This window comes from Periophthalmus magnuspinnatus, chromosome 15 (genome assembly GCF_009829125.3).
Source record: "Periophthalmus magnuspinnatus isolate fPerMag1 chromosome 15, fPerMag1.2.pri, whole genome shotgun sequence".
NCBI lineage: Eukaryota > Metazoa > Chordata > Actinopteri > Gobiiformes > Gobiidae > Periophthalmus > Periophthalmus magnuspinnatus.
In genome coordinates this window covers 12,713,384-12,734,253 of record NC_047140.1, presented here as the reverse complement: position 1 = coordinate 12,734,253, position 20,870 = coordinate 12,713,384, and the positions used below count along the sequence as shown (strand labels likewise).

General features: G+C 38.1%; 1 protein-coding gene across 1 annotated transcript in view; it reads left to right on the top strand.

The window, feature by feature from the left end:
- Positions 1-20,870, top strand: part of atrnl1a (attractin-like 1a) — a 347,237-nt gene that overhangs the window by 13,740 nt on the left and 312,627 nt on the right. The window contains exons 2-8 of the mRNA XM_033980189.2: positions 5,692-5,775; positions 6,157-6,270; positions 8,655-8,783; positions 11,125-11,333; positions 14,428-14,602; positions 15,129-15,216; positions 19,050-19,296. Coding sequence (XP_033836080.1) covers positions 5,692-5,775; positions 6,157-6,270; positions 8,655-8,783; positions 11,125-11,333; positions 14,428-14,602; positions 15,129-15,216; positions 19,050-19,296 — 1,046 coding nt within the window. The remainder of the gene's footprint in view (positions 1-5,691; positions 5,776-6,156; positions 6,271-8,654; positions 8,784-11,124; positions 11,334-14,427; positions 14,603-15,128; positions 15,217-19,049; positions 19,297-20,870) is intronic.

Genomic DNA, 20,870 nt, shown 5'->3' with positions numbered 1-20,870 from the left:
TAGGTGCACGTGGCTTCTCATGCACTCTTCTGCTAACAGCAAGTTGTTGTAGCCTTAGGAGGGTTCATCAAGTATCTAGCCTAAGACTTTGTTTGGGTGAAAGATAAGTACTGCAGCCATCCTCCATTAAACATGTATGAGAGATGACAGAGCACACACACACACACTTTGACTTTAAAGATACGATGCATTCTTGTGCCTTTAATTCCCTTTTAAACATGCTTTTGGTCACCTTGGTATATATATTTCACATTATTTAACTTAAAATAATGTCTTCTTTTGGAATATGAACTACACCTCTGTTTCCATTGAGGCATTTTGGTGTCAGTGCTCCTTGTCAGCAACGGGAATGAACAATCCACACAGGAGGTGTATGGACTGTTACCTGTGACGCAACAATCTGGGTGAAATGTGAATGGATTTTTGAGAGTTCAGAGACTTTGGATTAATGGAATAATGAAAGAAGTATGAATAAAACAAAATGCAACTCCAAGTATGTTCTTGATGAAGGCACAACAATATGTGTTCTCTGTACCTCTCCAGACTTTTAGCATGACACAGATTATAGATAAGAGGACAAGCAGCATTTAGACACAAGAGCAAAAACAGATTTTACAAAAGATCAGCTGTTACAAGAATAATCCAGGACAATAATCTGAAGGGCAATATCGACAGAATATTTTCACAATCAGATATTTATGATGTAATGTAATCCTTTAGTTGGTCTGTGACGTTGTCTCTTAAAACTCACATTAAATTTCATTACAATTTAGTATCTGGACATGCTTCCTGTTTTGTATGTGTGTTATCTTTATAAATGAGACCCAGAAAGTGTAACTGTCTTTTGTTTTGTTTTTCTGCCATATTTAAAGGAAACATAATGTGCAAAATCAACTTTCAAGTAGGACTGCAATGATTAATTGACTATAATAAAGAATCGTAGTCATATTTGAATCATCGTAACTGTTATCTGGACTATACAGACTCCTCTTCTCATTTACCCTTGTGACAATGTATTTGGAGTGATTCATGCATGTTTGAGCAATCTTTAATCGCTTATTTTGCCATTTTGCCGATCAACCACCATCTTCCCGGCCACCGATATGTGCAAGATTCAGCAGCATTGCATAGTAATTTTAGTACAAATGAAAAAAAAAACAAAAAACAAGTCTCTAGGGTGATATACAGATATCCATCAGATGTGCTGACTAGGGAACAATAAACAATAATATAAATAAAAAGGGTAGACAATAATCATTCATGGGACATTTTATATAATCATGTTAATCAGCAACACAGATAATCGCCATTGTATCTCCAGAATGTGCAGAAAAAAGCTACTTATCCATAATCTTCTCCACTAGATTTGTCGTAACGTCTGATAGGAGCGACCAAAAGGATAGAACTCAGGGAACGTTTATAGTGTTTATTTACAAGAGTGCAAAAGTGCAAAAATGACGGTAGATCAATCGATGAGTCGGGAGCGGGGTGTTTGCCGACCACCAGGGTAAGTAGCAGAGAGTGAGACAACGCGAACAGTACTGGTAGAGAAGAGCGGGGTCGGAGGCGGGAGAGCTGAGCGGGTCCAGGGAGCGGGATCTGGTGAGGAGCAAAAGTATCCAGTTTAGCAAAGTCCAAAAGTGAAAAAACATGAACTGAACCAAGCAGGGAGTACCACAGAGATCAGAGATATGTGAACGACCTGGCACTGAGTGTCAGGTCCTGGCTCCTCTTATCCTCCCCAGGTGCAGCTGATTGTAGATTAACTCCAGGTGTGCAGGGGAGGAGCCAAGATCTCCGCCCCAGACACAGAAGGGAAAAGAACAAAAAGGGGCAGGACAGACAAGGGGTTGTGACAAGATTGTAGTTGTTTTCACTGATATCAAAATACAGTTACATAAAAGTTATTATGAAAAACAAATTATTAATATTATAATATTTATATTATAAATTATAATTATTCATATCCATAACATTTTTAAACTGTCAGCATGATGTGATCCCATTGGGCACCGCAGTTTTCTAACTTGGAAGTCAGGGGAGTAGTTTCTTTATTATATTGTTTTAGATGAATATGGTGATGTAAAATGTGCAAATTATTATTACTATTGATCCACGGGTGTCATAAATTATAATTATATAGCAAACACAAACATTTTATACATACATATTCTCTATTTAGAAGCTTTCAGTCACCATATTTGAACCTTTATTTGGTTGATAGTGTATTTGAAAAGTCTCAGTGTACAGTAGAAATAATAGTTTGACTAGTCGACTAATTGAAAAATGTATCTGACTAGCTGACAACTAAAATAAATTAGTTGTTGCACTATATACTTTCAAGTCGACAAGGACTTTTAACCATATTTAATAAGTTGTTACTCAGACATTCATTTTGAGTGATTCATGCAAACCAAAAAAAAAAAAGTGGGCACAGATAAGGGGGTCGGTGAAAACAGGAATTTTCTGAGCACTCAAGCCTCAAATGCAGAGCAATACAGGATTACTCAAACATGCAGTAATTAATCAAAATGCAATTTGGAGTAGAATAATGATGAGGGAACACTGTTATAACATCAAAAGCTTATGAAAGGTGATTTTACGTAATATTACAATGGAAAAGAACAATATTTATTCCATTTTCCCAGACGTCTCTCTCTCGGTCACAGCATAGTTACGTATGATGCAGTAGTCCATGAACCATGAGATTACAGCCAGATTAGAGACTGGTGTTCCACTGTAATCTGCAGCCCCAGCTCTCGCCAGCACCAGTCTGTGGCTCTGTGCGGGATTATCTGTATGTAACCTCTCCTCTGTCTGCTCACATGGACCAACCTGCCAGGGGTCAATGGTCAACTCATATACAGCACCAATAACATTTTTATCTGTCAGTCAACATAACACAATGTGGGAAATTAAAATGGTGAGACAGGATTATGTCCACAGCTCTCTGCACACTTAGAAAAGACATATTGCGCTTGCGTCTCCTATATAGTTTTAATCTATGGGCATTAACGCCATCGCAACAAAGAGCAGCCCAGTTGTCGGCTCCTCCAATGGATAGCTGCACATCACATTAGCGAGATTTTTTTTTCATTTGTACTATAATAACTATGTGATGCTGCTGAATCCTACACGTATCACATATTAAAAAAATTAAATTGGAGAGTGAAGTAAGTACAGAGCAGTGGGCGGTGAACGCTGTTGATCAGCAATATTGATCAGCAATATGGTGTCTTGAAAATAAGTGATTAAATATTGCTCACTAATCAGTAGTTATTTTTGCATGTTCTCCCTCTGCCAAATGAAAACTGTTAACTTAATAATTACTGTCTTGTTCTATATCAATAACAGCAATAACGTGATATCTTTTTCTGCTGTTCAAATTATAACTTACTACATACCCATATTATATTATTTTCTCATCTACGTTATGATGTTGTTTCCTCATTATAGACATACCTTATCTCAAAGAAAAAAACACTCTGTTCCACCTTGTGATGTCATGTAGTGATACAAGTGCTCCACTGTGTTTTTCAGATCCATACACTTTCACTAGAATCATTTGGATCATTTCAGATCTGAAATTGCCTATATCTACTGAACAAAAGGTAAAAAGTACCTGTAAAAACTACCCCTTCATGACATCACAAGGTAGAACAGAGCATTTTGATCTTTGGACAGACTGACTGAATAGACCAATAATGAAGGATTACTCAAACATGTGTGAATGAAACGAAACACAACTCCTGGTATGTTTTTGATGAGGTAACAATGCTTAAAGCTCCCAAGAGAATTTGTGAGTTGAGTGTGAACTGATCTGTGGTTGTAGTGCCACTATCAAGTTTGAACACAGCCCATCCTTCCCACGTGCAAAGTGTCTGAATGGATTAACCAGGATTGGCAGAGTTGGGCAGTAATTGGACAGTTATGAAGCCATTATGAAGCAGATATAATTACAGGCAGGTCCATGCATGTGTCGTATATATGATCAGTGTGAGATATAAATGAGGTATTACATGATACAGCATGACCATAATCTGGATTAGAGGATCACATGGTGATCAGAGCAAATGGAAATATGTTTCATGTCATGGTATCATAATTCTGCTGATCTGGAGATCAGAATTTCACATTAAAAAGATAAGTTATAATTTTATTTCCTTCACTTTGCTAGCCTCAAATTTGCATCAGAGAGTTTTAAACATTTAAATCTTAAAATTGTAATACAAATTTTCCTCTGTTATCACTCACTCTTGATCTAGCAATTTTACATTACAGTTTTCATTTAATAATGTTTCCTCCTCCCACCATCCACTTACATACACTTACACTTACATTTGACACCTCCCCTTATAAACCACATGTACAGGTGTGACCAGTGTATAGGACCGGTGTATAGGTTACCTCCAGCTGCATGCCACCTTGCGGTCTCCATGGCGACAGTTACACATATGACATGATAATGGACCGTGTCTCATCTGCTCCGAGCTCTACGCCTATGAGCAATTTACATAATTCTCCTATATTGAAGTGTGGTGTATGTTTTGGACAGGGTAGTGGGAGTACATTCAAACAGGAGGTTGCAGAGATTGTGCAGAAATATTTTGTCGATAGAGGTAGTTGTAGTACTATAGTAGTAATAGTAAAGGTAGTTATTGCAGTGCTGTTGAAGATTGGGTGATTATCATTTGCCAAAATAAACATGCTGTATGGATATGAGTGACAACACAGTAGTTTCAGTAGAAAGGTTGATTATTCACAAGTTGATGGTTTGATTTCTGATGGTATTTTGCATGTATTTTGCCAGTGCCTCCTTCAGTACTTCATGCAGCATGCCTTTAGTGGGTGCAAAAGAAGTCTTACTATCCAAAACAACTGGTGACATGTGTCAGTCAATAAATGGATTTTTGGCATGGTAACTATTGTATTTGAAAGGTAAAGTAAATTTTAATAATCTGATAACTCCAGGCATCTAATAATGATCACATTGTTGGTATGCAATTAAGTATAACCACTGAGTGAGTGAAATTTGAGTTATATTTCTCGTAATATCTTCAGAAACACCAAATTTTAAAAATCCCAAATTTATCCAGTTTTTGTTACATTTATGATACAAAAAAAATATCAGCCTTTTTATCTTCCTGTTCAACCATAATATATGATCTTAAAGAGGGATAATATGGCCTTGTCATTTTTTTCTAGCTTTCTACCATGTTATACTGTAACTTTGTTCCATCAAATACAGGCCTGAAGAGGTTTTACTTGTCACCCATGCATGTTTGAGTAATTTTGAGATCTCTCCCAAGCCCTATTCAAACCCTTCTTATGGTTAGCTGTAAGATTTTATGCAATGCTCAGCCCACAAGCCTACGTCACCTATGCTTCTCCTGGATAATTCTCCATAAATATACAAAAACATAATACAAAACTGTACACAGCCACGTCACAGTAGTTTTATTAGCGGGATTCCATGCTGACTGTGTTGTGGTGGCGCTCTGAAGGGGGAGTGACTTACCACGGTGAGCAAAGAGAGGGGAGATTCAGAGCATCAAAAATGAAAGTAAAACATGTTAAGAATAAAACGATACAAAGGTAACATGGTGATCTAAACATCCAATGTGTTAGCAGTTAATGTCGCGTCTTTAAAGATGGCATAACTAAAGCAGATGTTGTGTTTGTGTGTTTCAGGATCACAGAGCAGTCGGGCTTTCTTACAGACGGACCGCTCAACTACAAGTACAAGACCAAGTGCACCTGGCTGCTCGAGGGATTGTGAGTTCAAGTTATAGTTTATGTTACGGAGTAGTTTTGCACCATGCCTCACAACAGAGAGGTTTGAGGTCTGACTCCAGGACTGGATGGGTTCTGTGTTGAGTTTCCTCTGTGCTCTCCTGGCTTTCTCCATTTACCTAAAACAGGCACTGTAGGCTAATCCTCCAGCTAGGCATTTCTGAGATCTTCCACAGGTGCCTTCCAACTTTGTCAGGTAGAAGATTATGATGATGATTTTGGGTTTAAATAAAGAAGTGCTGTACAAATAAAGGTTGCATATTTCACCAACTGATCTACAACAGTAATGATATATTGTGAAGCCATATACATTTGTTTAATTTTGATAAAAACCCTTCACTTTTGTCTCCCTGTTGTGTGCAGGCCAAACTCAGTTCTGCGTCTGCGCTTCAGTCACTTTGCCACAGAGTGCAGCTGGGACCACATGTACGTGTATGACGGAGACTCCATCTTCTCTCCGCTCATCGCAGTCTACAGGTGAACGCAACTATGGGGAACAGCAAGGGCTGACCATTTTGTACCCTTTAGAAATACATATGGTAAATTGTCATCATTTTATATAGTGCTTTTCCACCTTCAAGACAGTCAAAGTGCTTTACATCAGGGAACCACTCACCCATTCACACACACATTCATACACCAGTATACACAGGCACTGGGAATCGCTGGAAACTGGAATCGCACCGCCAACCTGTGGGTCAGTAAATCACCAGGACTCCAGATGTATCTGAGGTTAGAGTTTGAGATTAAAACAGAACTCAACTAGGTTTAACTAGGACTATAAAAAGACTAAACCTGTGATATAGAACTAAAGCAGAACTAAAGCAGGAGTAAACTAGGAATAAACCAGAACTACATCCGGGCTACAAAAAGACTAAAGTGGAAGGCCGGTCCCTGATGTCCCCAGAGTGCGAGATGGCTCATATGGCACTAACATATTGGAAATGTACTTTGGTACTAGGCCGTGGAGAGACTTGTACACAAGCAGAGCTGCTTTAAAGTCTATTCTCTGAGCCATAGGAAGCCCAATTTGGAATGTAAAAAGCTGCCGATGTTATTTATTTTATGTGGCTGCTAAGGTTCTGAGTCTATTATAACCCTAGAATTTCTAGCCTGATTTGATAGATTTAGAAAGAGAGACTGGAGTTGACTGCTGACACTTTCTATGATTTCAGTCTGAGTTTAGCTGGAGAAAGTTGTTTTGCATCCACACAGTGATCCATTGGATGCAGTGGCAGAGTGAATCCACTGGTCCATATTCACCTGCTGCCAGTGAGACAAAAATCTGAGTGTCTTCCATATAGTTGTGGTAGGATACATCATTGGTGTGTATTAACCTAACAGCAGCATGTAGTGACTGAACAAAATGGGTCCCAAGACTGACCCTTGGGGCACCCCAAAGATCAAAGCCAGAGTCAAGTTCTGAGACAATGACTAATTTCAAGTATGTCCTGTTTTCTAGGAGTAATTGAAACCATTAAAATTGCAACTTCATTTTCAATTTATTACACCTTATCTGGCCGTATTACTAAAACTATACACACAAAGTAAATATGCAACTGACTCCCCCCCTTGGCACAGCATTCAAAACCTCATTACATTTACTGCATGCTTCCCAACAATAGCTTTTATTATTACAGTCACTTCTCTCTACTCCCTATTGTGCGGGAAACACAGCAATTACATCTATTGTAAATGAATGGAGCTGTATGCAAAGGTCATTTATGCATTATGCATGTTAAATTTTTTCCCCTCCCAAAGCATGTTCAATAAACTGCCATAACACTGTGGTGAAAGATACAGAAGAAACAATTATGGAAGAAAGCAAATATTATTGGAGAATGGTAGTGATAGCAAGATAAGCCATGTTAATAATGGGTTCATAGATTTAATAATAAACTGGTACATTTTGACTATTTATTTCATGTAACAGGAAAATAAGGAAGACCTCAATATGCAAATGTCTCTAGAGGTGTTTCTCAATAAGGTGTAACTCAGCACTCTTGGAATTCATTTTCATTTCAGTATGAGAAAGGAAAAATGAACAGATTTCACATCTACGATCTACTGGTACTGTAAGCATGTTCCGTTTACGTCCTTCAGTACAAAAACATCAAATCCACTTGCGTATTGTAGCTAACAGTAAAGTGCATTAAATACAATTATACAATATTTATTTGAGTAAAAATGGCATAAAATGACAAAAATGCTTGTCTTTTAGACAATACATGTGAATGCAGTATAATTAAAAGCAGAAAGCTGTGTCCCATTCAGAGAGCTCAAATAGATTCCTCTGATCAAAGATGCAAAATTACACAGGCTAATCTGTTTAATGTGGTCTGATAATGGACTGTGCCAGAGCAGAGAGGAGGAAGAGTGAGCATTGCCTCTCAAGCTGAGGTGCAAGAAACACTGATGATGCACAAGCTTATACTAGCACTGGAAACATGTCGAATATGTGTAAATGTGTAAAATGTCTCATTTAGATTTATAAGTAAGTATGTTTTGAAAATAATAATGTAATCTTGTTTTTAAATACAGTACAATACAGAGATGTGTCTTAACAAATTATTATGTAAATAATATTGTTTGTTGGAAGTGTGGATAAAGTGGCGTGAACTACATTAGCCAAGAAATACATTTTAGTTCAAATCTATAGAAGTTTCACATAATTTTGAATGAACTTCTCCAGTAGCCTGTGAGATCATTACTGTGACAATATTGTAGTCTGAGAATGGGATTATGTTGTAAATCTAATATTAGCACATCTTTACTAAATAATATTCACCACTCAGTGAATAAAAACACACTGTAATTCATCTTTTAACTGTTTCATTAAATTTAAGCTGTACTTTTCACAGTGGCCTGGTGGTCCCAGAAAACCGAGGGAATGAGCCCATCCCAGAAGTGGTCACTACCTCTGGATACGCCCTACTGCACTTCTTTAGCGACGCAGCCTACAACCTCACCGGCTTCAATATCCAGTACTCGTAAGTCCTACTTCACTGTATAATAATACATTTTATTTGAAAGCTCCTTTCAGTACACTCAAGGACACTGTACAAGACAAAGTTCACACTGTACAAGACAAAGTCCAATATTCATAAGTCCTACCTCACTATGTAACTATCCAGTACTCATAAGTCCTTCCAGTACTCTTAAGTCCTACCTCACAGTTTACCAGTGGTGGATCAAGTATGCGATTTTATTACTTAAGTAAAAGTACAGATACTGGAGTAAAATAGTATTCAAATAAAAGTATCACATGAAAAATCTACTTATGTAAAAGTATTAAAGTACCTGTTTAAAAATGCACTATAAGAGTAAAAAGTAAAAAGTATTTTGCATTTTTTGCTTTTTTGTATTCTTAGAACTATTAAATATGGTGATTTTGATAAATAATTTAGCTAATTTTAAGTGATTCAATCGATTTGTAATTTGTGTATTTGGGACGTTAACTCAAATTAAATGTTCTAAAAATAAATCTCACACATTTCAGCAGGTCTCAAACCATAAACAAAAGTATGTTTACTTTTCAGTCCTATTCAAACATGTAGTGAAGTAGAAAGTACAGATACCTGCTCTCAAATGTAGTCAAGTAAAAGTAAAATGTAATCCACTATAAAATGTCCTTAAGCAAAGTATAGATAGCTAAATGTTTTACTTAAGTACAGTACTTTATTTACTACTTGTAGTTTGTTAAGTTCCACCATTGCGGTTCACAACATCCGATGCTCGTAAGTCTTACTTCATGGTTTACCAGTACTCAATATATTTTTTTTATTATTATTATTGTGATTTTAGAGTTAATACAAACAATAAAAGATATTAGACATCCACTCCAATATCTAATACTCATAAGTCTCCCTTCACTGTTTAACCATTCTCATAGGTCCTACCTCATTGTCCAATATCTAATACTAATAAGTCTTACCTCACCATCTTCCCTGACCGCGCATGTTTGAGTAATCTCTCCAGTGAGCAAAGAGAGGGGGACACTCAGAGCGTCAAAAGCACTTTCAGAGTAATAATATGATTTGTGCTCACCATATTCATATAATCCAAACCGTCAGCTCTTGAAATATGACTTATTATTTTAGCCCTTCTTTTAATGGCATTATTCATTATACAGATGGGACAGAACACTGAGGAGTTAGATGACCGATAGATTTGATGAATGGCTATAATCGTGTCTGTGTTCTAGACAGCTCAAAATCCTTAATTGTATTATATTAAACATGGATCTTGTTACCTCAGGTGGCAGAGTGGGAAAGTTGCCTGTTTAAATCCCTTGGTCCCTCAAGTTACCCTGACACTGGATCTGATGACCCTACCTGCTGAGCTGCACGAGACTTTTGTTTTTTGTGGTTTCTATTGTTATTGTATTTTACTTCTCAGTTTGCTTAAATCGCCTCTTGGGGACAAATAAAGTGATTGATTGACAATATATTTTTAAATTTCAATTTTAATGTATGTAGATGAATAATAGCAAGATTGTGAAGCAACTTAGTTCTCACAAAAGGCATGCCTGAGCAGCCAGTGCCTTCTATATTCTGTTTGACTCTAGAAGGGGCTGGAGTTGGACTACAGAGCAGGACAAACCTCTGTCCTAAGTTGGTACGGTCCAATCACAGCCAAGTGTCTCTCAAACGCAGAAGGCATCTCCTCATAAAAAAATTATTGTATCATTCAGAACAAAACATATAACTTCTTTTACCTGATATAAATAAGAGTTTGGTGTGTCGATTGTTCATTCTACAGAAATCTGCCCAGTTTCTTTGTCCTCGTGTTATTTTAAGCCGCTGTGTTTGTTTTGACATGAACAGGCCACGTGTCTCTCTGACTGGTTAATCCGCCTGTCAATCTCATCCAAAAACAAAAGTTTTGTCAAAGCATGTGGTTCTGGCTGGACGGGTAAACAAAAGGCTGGGCTGAGTTATGCATTTTGCAATAGATACTATGGTACATGGAACTATATAATATTTTTGTTATATACAAGTTCAATGTTATAGTGCTTTCTCACCATAAATATATCATTCAGATGAATAAAATGTAATATTTTGTTTCATTCACATATTTGAGTTTAGGGTAAAGGTTTTCTATAAATACAAATTTGTAAATTCAATCCCAGCTTCTACGCACACCCCTTGAGAAAGACACTTCTCTCACGTTGCCTATGTATGAATGTGGTGTGTGAGGAAATGGTCTGTCAGTTTGCCCCAGGACCTTTATACAGTGCAAATAATGTAATTAAATTTACAAATGACATCATATAAATAATGATTTACATACACCTTATAATAATAACTCATATTTTGAATCTGTGTCCAGGCTGAACTCATGTCCTAATAACTGCTCGGGCCATGGGCGCTGCAGAGTGCTGAGCGCGGGAACAGGGAGGGTCTACTGTGACTGTGAGGAGCACTGGAAGGGAGAGGCCTGCCACATCCCCTACTGCCCCAACAACTGTGGTTCCCCCGACCACGGCTACTGCGACCTGACCGGGGAGAAGCTGTGTGTGTGCAACGACAGCTGGCAAGGTACTCATTCACAGTGTTCTTACTCACACCAGCAAGGTACTCACTCACATCAACATGGTACTGACTCACACTGCCAAGGTACTCACATCAACATGGTAATCACTCATACCAACAAGGTACTGACTCACGCCGCCAAAGTACTTAGTCACAGCAACATGGTACTCATTCAAAGCAACAAGGTACTCATAACTGTGACAGCCCCAACCACAACTACTGTGACCTGACTGAGAAGCTGTGTGTACAATGACAGCTAGCAAGGTACTCACACCAACAGGGTACTCACTCACACCAACAAGGTCCTCACTCACGCAAGGAATTCACTCACACCAACAAGGTACGCACTCGCACTAGGCAAGGCATTCACACTGACAAGGTACTCACTCACAGCAGCAAGGTGCTGACTCACACAGACAAGAGACTCACTCACACCAACAAGGTATTCACTCACACCAGCAATGTACTCACACTGACAAAGTACTCTCTCACATTGGACAAGGTACTCACTCACACTGGCACAGCATTCACTCACATCGGCAAGGTCTTACGCACTTAGGGAAGGTATTCACCGACGTTGGCAATATACGCTACACTCTCAGGCAAGGTACTCACAACTGTGTCAGGCCTGAATACAGCTACAATTGCCAGAAACTATGTGTGTGCAACGACAGCTGGCAAGGCACTCACTCACATCGGCAAGGTACTGATCTAGGTAACATACATTTTTTGGAAAGAGTCATCAAAACTGAAATGAAAAATAGTACTAGTAGTAATAGTAATAGTGCATGTTACAGCTAATTCCTTTTCAAAAGTTACACATTACCACTAACATAACTCACCTCACCTCTGATTCACAACACCACAGAATTATGATTTATTTTGAAAACTGTAGCCACGTTTTACTGTTTGTTCAGATGTTGATTATCTGCGATTTCAGCTTGTTATATTTGTGGAAAATATAAAAAGAAAAGGAAAAAAGAAAAGTGCCTCCTGCATGGTTTCCTCGTTGGAGCCATATCACTGTACATGTTTAGGATATATTTACAGTATATACCCGGAATAATTGAATGTGGTATTGGGTGGGTTTGTTGGTGATGACTGCCCCTGTGTGGAGTGAAGGTGCAAGTGCAAAAACAGAGGCACCGACTGGTCAGTGATTCCAAACTTTTCTATTCCCTGCAAACTCTTCCACAATACTTACTTATTTAGCTTATGTTGAATTGAATTATGTTGTTGAATTATAAAACATGTAATATTTGCCACATCAAAAATGGCAAACAAATAAAGTTCAAGTCTGTTTTTCCTCTCCACATGGTTAATGTCTCCATGGAGATAAGATGGAGGAAAAAAAAAACAAAAAACAAAAAAAACAAACACCAAGGAGCACCTTTGTTAGTGCTTGATTCAGAAAACTAATAATAATGAAAAAAAAAGAATATTTCCCATGTTCTGTGAAGCGCGCTTAAAAAATATTACACTATTTTCTGATCTATGTTATGATGTTGTTTTCTCATCAAACCACACCTTGATTTGTGTTTTGTTTCATTCACACATGTTTAATACACAAGTCATGCATATTTAGAATTTTTCTCTCAAACAGAAAATACCCTGTTCCACCTTGTGATGTCATGCGGTAATACAGGAAGCACTTCACTGTGTTTTTTAAACTCCAAACACCTTCACTAGAATCAAACTCTACTGAACTAAAGGCGCTGTTAAGTTGACAACTACATGACATCACAAGGCAGGACAGAGCATTTTGACTGAAACAAAACACAATTGTGGGTAATAACATCCCAATAGTCCGTTTTGTGTAATATAGCACCTCTAATAATATCACCAAAAAAAAAATAAAAATAAAAAAAAAATCTGTCAACTGGACTCTGAATACGTTCGTATGCTACATGTAGCTGCTTCAGTTCTGACAGTGTTTGGGTCAGTGCCACAGCCTTAGATCTGTTTGAAGGAAGGAGCTAAGGACAACTAACCCCCTTGTTTTTTATTATGTTTTTACACTCTCATCAAGAACAATTTCAGGTCAAACGAGGTCAACACCCTTTCACCTTTTTATTTCTCCCTTTCATCACTTCTAATACCCCCTGAACTGTAACAATTTACCTATAATCTTACATGTTTTTCCCACCAGAGGGAGCCATTGTCTCACATAAAATGCAGTGCTACTTTCTGTTATAATATTCATGTGTTCAGCTCCAGACTGCTCCTACCGTCCCTTTGGCTCATACATTCTGTTACATGATACACATGTGTGCATTGGAGAGAGTTATCCATGCATTTGTTTCCAGTAGGTTAGACTACTGTAACGGTCTGCTCACTGGCCTCTCCAAACGAGCCTTAACACAGCTGCAGTACATCCAGAACACTACTGCTCAGGTCCTGACTAGAACCAGGAAGTACGAGCACATGCGTCCTGTGCTCAGGTCTCTGGCTCCTGTGGCTCAAAGAATAGACTTTAAAGCAGCTCTGCTTGTGAACAAGTCTCTCCATGGACCAGCACCAAAGTACATCTATGACATGTGCCATATGACCCATCTCACACTCTGAGGACTTCAGGGACCGGCCTCCTGCTGGTGCCCAGAGTCAGGACTAAACATGGGGAATCAGCATTTCAGATTTTTGTAGCTAAAACCTGAAACAGTCTTCCTGAAGATGTGAGACAGTCCTCTACTCTTACAATGTTTAAATCCAGCCTCAAAATGGTTCTGTTTAGCTGTGCATACGACTGAAAGGTTTTTATTCTGCCCTTTTCTCCTTTAATGTTAATTTTATCACAATTATTTGTGATTATTTATGTTTTGATTTGTTGTATTGTGATTTTAATGTCTTTATTATTCTGTAAAGCATTACATTGTGTACAAATTGTGCTATACAGGTGAACTTGCCTTTCCATGTGTTTAGTTGATGCATTCTGGGAGCTGCAGTTACGTTTCGGACATGTGTTTGTGTTCAGTTCCATACTGCTCCTGTCCGTCACTTCGGCTGATACATTCTGTGTTATTAGATACATTTGTTTGTGCTCTAGTCCAGACTGCTCCCTGCCTGTCCCTTTGGCTGATACACTCTGTTATATATGTCTCAGGTCCAGACTGTTCCCTGCCCGTCCCCTCGGCTGATGCATTCTGGCAGCTGCCCAGTGTGAAGCCCTTTCCCCAGTCCCTCAGCCGGGCGTCCCATCAGGCTGTGCTGCACCAGGGGCTCATGTGGGTGGTCGGGGGGTACTCCTTCAACTACTCCAACTACCACATGCTCCTCAAGTAAGACACTGACTTTTTTGTGACACTTTATATGCTGCAGCCATTCAGACTGTTGTCTGTCAGGTTAAATTATTTAGTTAGTATATGTTTATTAAGGCGAAAAGTCATAGTTTTTTAGTTTTAGTTTCAGTTTGATCTTGCCACCTACAAGCTCTCATCAACATTGTCCATTCTGCACTGAAGATGTTTAATAATATATAAAATAATTAATTTAAGCCACTATGTCCCTAGATTTATATGGAGCATTGTAACTTCAAAGGCATTTTTTTACATACACCAAACTTTACACTCTTATGCTTAACCAGATTTTCTTAACTTACTCTATGCCTGATTTGTAAAGCTTGTAATTCGCAGAAAAAAACAAAACAAAAAAACAAAAACTGAAGTCTTGTTAGATTTGTGTGTAAGAAGTGTAAAATATACTGTCAATGAATGCTTTAATCTTGTTATATGCATTGTAACACATTGTAACTCATTTGTGTATTTTATTATTATTATTATTGTGTGTTTTTGTCCCTGTGTGTAGTTATGATCTGGGCAGCAGTAGATGGGACATGGTAGCGGTGGGCTCTGGTCCTCTGTACAGATATGGACACTCTCTGGCCCTACACCAGGTACAGCTCTTTACTGTTGGATCATTTGATGTTTATTTTTCAGTGTTTTACCTTCCGTGATCTCCTTTTCTCCTGTACCAGAAGTGATTGTTCCCTTCTATCAAAATCTCTCCTTTGATTCTCTTAGTCCAACAGCATCAGTCACACACTTCTACACCCACACCACATAGTACAAGACTTTATTTACTTACTTATTACTTTACTTACAAAATGTACTAGTAAATTAGAAACACCCCAGTAGCTCTGTGCTGGCTCACCTGCAGTGCTGTGAAAAATGTTTATTGAACAAATCTACAGAGTAATTAAACTCAGTGTAGCCTGGCCTGTATAAGCAAATATATGGCTATCTAAATTGTCTAAAAAAAACAAAAACAACTGCAACAAACAACATATAAATTTACAAGAATGCTCCTCAGTATGAACTTGAACTAATCTTTTTCTGTGAAGACAACCAGGTTATACCTCCAAGCCAAGTACGAGTCAGATCTGTGGAGAAGTAACCTTGCTCACAGTAAGAATTTGTGTTTTCCATCATATTATTTAGCTATTAAAATACCTGAAATTGAATGAATGCAAGATACATATGTAATGCCATACTGTGGAACATTCAAGACAAAGCAGTAACATCTCCATAGAGACAGCCTAAGGTGGTCCTTCTGCCTGACAAGTTATGTATGGCAATTTTCAGTGGTGGAAGAAGTACTTAGTATTTTGGTACTGTTTTTTTTTTTTTTTTTTCTGGCTGGTTTTATTTGCACATTTTTGTTTGCTCAAATTATTAAATTGATCAGCAGGTCTCAAAATGTGGTGGAGTAAAAAGTACAGATACATGCTCTCTAATGTAATGAAGTAAAAGTGAAAGAGTCAAAATTAAGTAAAGACAGATATCTCAAATTTTTACTTACACACAGTTCTTTACTACTTTTACTTTGTTATGTTCCACCTCTAGCTCTTTTAAACTATGGCATTTCCTTTTGATGATATGGGTAAGATATGGTTGCTAATGCTAACTGATCCATCACATACAGGTACATGTATTATACTTAAGCATTGATTAGCCATAATTATACCAGAGCATTGACTCCAAATAACTACATGTGTGAACCATCTGCTCATCACATTCATTATAAAGTTGTTGGATTGTCGTAAAAGTTGGCTCAGATCAATAGGTTTTATGGGAGCTATAATTCCTATGGTCGTAAAAGTGTGCTAATGAGTTATGGATTCTTGTTTGCGCTCCGACAGAACCGCAGAGAGCATCCACATGATCCTTCCATAACCTTTCATGACTGATATCAATGTAAATATTGGTCTAATGTTGCGAATACTGGGTACAAACAATTTGCAGTGTTTCAACTTTTATTTGAGAGATTTATAATAAGATAATGTTATATTTTTTCCTGGGATCCAGAACCCACACTTCTTCAATACTTATAAGGATGTATGTCTGGTCAGCAGTGAATCTCCCCTAGTACAAATAGGCATGATTGACAGGAACATACATAGTCTGTCTGTATCAAAACCAATATGGCTGCTTATGTGTAAAAAAGAAAAGACAAAAATATCACAGGTGACTAAAAAACATCTTGGATTTCTGCTGAATCAATGGCTATGTTCACATTCACACCAAAATCTGATTTAGATCTTAAAGATTGCTTAGATGACAGACAAACAAATCAGAAAAGTCATAATCAAAAAGAAATCAGATGATTCTGTGTTTGCATATAATTGTCTTACCCTAGAAATAGCAGAGCAGTACAAATACTGGGAACAGTATTTTGAACATCGGTCGAAATTTGCTTCAAATACAAATGAGGCTGTAAAAAAAGTCAACAAAGGCAGTATCTCATAAGGAAGCTGAACTTCCACTTTGTACTACATCTGCTGGTACAAGTCCATCTCTGTACAGAGTAAAAGCAGGCTGCAGAATGTCATGAAGGTCTCTTAAAGAATTATTGAACTATGTAAGATCACTGTCCTCCTTCTGTGATAACAAATTGTGACGGCAGGCGCCAAGATCCTCCAGGATCCATCACACCCCATGTTCGCAGAATTCATTAGGCTCCTATCTGTATGTCAGCTACAGTGTCCAGGCTGCAGATCACAGAGAAGGAAGGGCACCTTTGTCCCGAAGGCTGTTACCCTCCTCAATCAGACTGTCCTGAAACAGGACTGCCCGGCTCTTCTGAACTGATCCTGACCAAATCCTCCTGTTCAATTCTACATCAAGACTATTCAATGTGTTTAAATTGCCCCTAGGAGATCAATAAAGTTATTTAAGTTACTGATAATAACAAAACAAAACAAAAAAAAATTCTGATCATAATCTGATTTTGTGTGTGCATGTAACCACAGCCAATGAATGTCATTTCATGCTGCCCTGGGGCAAACTGATGGAAGTGAAGCCACATGTGTGTTCACAGAGCAGGGGTCAGTGCCAACCAACCAATAAGAACCAGGGAAAACAAGAGAGCTGTGTATTTCACACATGAAGAGAAATACAATATAAGTCAAAGGAAACACTTTTGCTAGATTCATGCAGCTTCGTTTTATCGATAAACCTGGTTTAACCCCAAAGGCAGCCTGCTGACACCCAGCTTCAGAGTACAGGTCTTATCGTTCAGTCCTGGTTTCTTCGGGCTTGGTTCAGTCCACATCAGTTTCAGACAAGCTCAAGGCTCCATAAACACCTCACACAATCAAGTCATAAATTCTCTCTTACAATATTTATCAATGTTTCCCAAAAAAATCCAGTACATATACAACAATTTTAATTGCATAGTTGATTTAGATTTTGATTTTTTGGAAGACTTCCTTCCCAAACCTTCAAATCATTTCATACTGTCCACATAAAACTTTTGTCACTTGTAGACTTACTCATATTGGAAAGAGTAACCAAAACCTTTACTCAAGTAAGAGTACCCTTACTTCAAGTAGGAGTAAAAGTATACTGCTAGAAAAGTGCTCTGAAAAGTCCAATTTCTTTAAAACTACAGAGTAAATGTTACTTAGTACTACCCACCTCTGCAAGCATAGTTACACGTCAGATCTGAGGAGAGTTGATATTAGTGTCATACTGCAGAACATTCAAAATATAGGAATAACATCTCCATGGAGAGTCAGTGAGGGTCCCTCGGTTTGACAACTTATGTTTGGGTTTTTTAAACTATAGCATTTCCTTTTGACAATATGGGTAACATGTGGTTGTTAATGGTAACTGATCCATCACATACAGGTACATACACTATACTTTAGCGTTGGTTAGCTATTATTATACCTTCTCAAACCTTCTCCTGCTGTAGTATGTGAGATCATTTCGCTCCCCTGTGGAGTGGGTGAGAGTGAGAGGTGAGGAGGGCACAGACACGAGGACTCCATGCTCAAACACGCCTGTGCACTGAGAGAGAGGAGCAGGAGTGACAGGGTGATGAAAACTAAATATGCCTTTAAAGTTGTGTCCTCTTATAACTTCATCGACTGTAACAGGAGAACCATCACCTCTGAGAAGAACGTCTCACCTCAGCAAAACACATGTGAACATTCTTCTGTGTCTTCATCTAAGCAGAGCAATTCAGTCAGGAAAATGTTTATATTTTTTAATTTGTTGAGAGTGTAACTATAATAGATTAAGATTAAATTGCATTTCAGAGGTATAATACTCCCTACAACAGAAGCCTAACCATACTGGACTGCACTAAACTGGAATGGACAACACTATCACAGTGTGTTGAACTCCAGCCTTATGCCTCTTCTTAAAACACTCGGACTACTACAATTATTCACAGACATGCATGCATATATACTGCACATTTAAATATCTGTATTTCCTGCAGGATGATCTCTACATGTTCGGGGGTAAGCTGGAGCAGGGAGCGGCTAACGTTACTGATGAGCTGTGGGTGTTTAACATCCCCAGGCGTGTGTGGACCCCCCTCAGCCCAGCCCCGGGGCCCCTCTGCCCTCTGGAGGGACACAGTGCCCACATGGTCACCCGGGAGGACGGGCAGACGGTCATGCTGGTGTTTTTTGGCTACTCTCCGGTCTACGGCTACCTCAACGAAGTTCAAGAGTACCACATTGGTGAGTGTACTACAGGTAGTGGTCTCGTTCTGGAAATTGTTGCTGTCATGATTTTGGACGGATGGCAGGAGCCTATCCATGGGTTTCAGAATGATGATCAATTTTGATTGTTGCTCCAATTGAAGTGGCCTTACCCAGATACATTATAAAGATATATTGCAGATATATTGAGATGATTGTGTGCTGCCTGCATCTAATTATAAAAAGTTTTATTGTCTGATAAATCAGGAAATGTGCTAGCTGTTGCTATAGCTTTCTCTCTGAAAGTTGTGAAAAGCACTTATCATGGTGATAATTAGGATGCTCTGAATGCATAAGGGAAGTGATTTGGACCACTGCAAACCATTTAAAATGAACTAGCTGTGTTTTTCACGTTCTAAAGACAGTAAAAATCAGATACAGCGCCCTTTACCATTTAAACCAAAACATTATATTGCTGTGAATCAACATGTTACATAATAACAGGAAGCTGCAAACCATGAATTGAACTCAGTATTAACTGCTTTTAAAAGAAATCTCCAAATTTATGATCCACAAATGCTGAACCTTATCATTATTTGTTCAGAATTGGTTCCACAGACTTGTCATATTAATCTTATGGCTTAAAGTCCTTTCAACTGACAACAATGGCACTTTTAGATTTGAATAATGGCACCGCTTTCTGAAGCTTTTGTGAAAAAGAACTTCACTTTTGTTTGTTTACACTGAAAGAGAAGACATGGAACTTTGTGCCAGTTTTTGTTTCATGTGGATTGGTCCAGTAATTACACAGATATTAACCATAAACCAGCTCAACACATCTGCAGTCTGACGGTTACAAAGCAAACTCCATCACATAATTCTGACCTGTCTCCAGCTCAGTTTAAACTTGAGGAATCTGGAGTGTTGTGATCGCACATGAACACAGCCTATTGATTGGAGTAATTGGGTTTTATTGATGGAAGTTAAACTTGCGACGCTGTGAGTAGCTGACATTTCTATGGGCTGCGATCGATGTGTGCAGGCCGCTGAGTTTTGGCCACGCATTCATAAAAATCATTTCCAAAGGTGATATTTTATAGTTTGTATTCAGACTTTGTTCGTGCAGTAGCATTGTTTACATAGAAGTTATTTGAAAAGCACCGAACCAAATCAATCCAAATGTCTAAAAGTCAAAAAACTCTAAGGTGCACTGTGTAACTTTTCCAGTGGAGGATATGTAACTTACTTGCCTCCATGGAAATGTTATTGCCTTTCCTGAAATATTCCACAGTATTTCATTAGATAAATCAATCTAGCATTTATCCAATTACAGTTAATTTTAATGCTCAAAATCATGCATAGTTAATTGATTAATCACGACAAATCCTTAAGTGGTTTATACATAATATACCATGAGCTAAGAGAGGAGGTTTTATGACTGTAACAGAAAGAAATGGGTACATTTTGTGTTTTTAATATATTGTCTATAAATCAGTGTAATCCCTCATTTGGCCAGAAGTAAAAGGCTTCAAAGGTAGTCATCTGAACAATGTTTTTCAAATTGAAATTTCAGTTGCCATCCAGAAGTCTGTAAATATTCATATAATAATAAT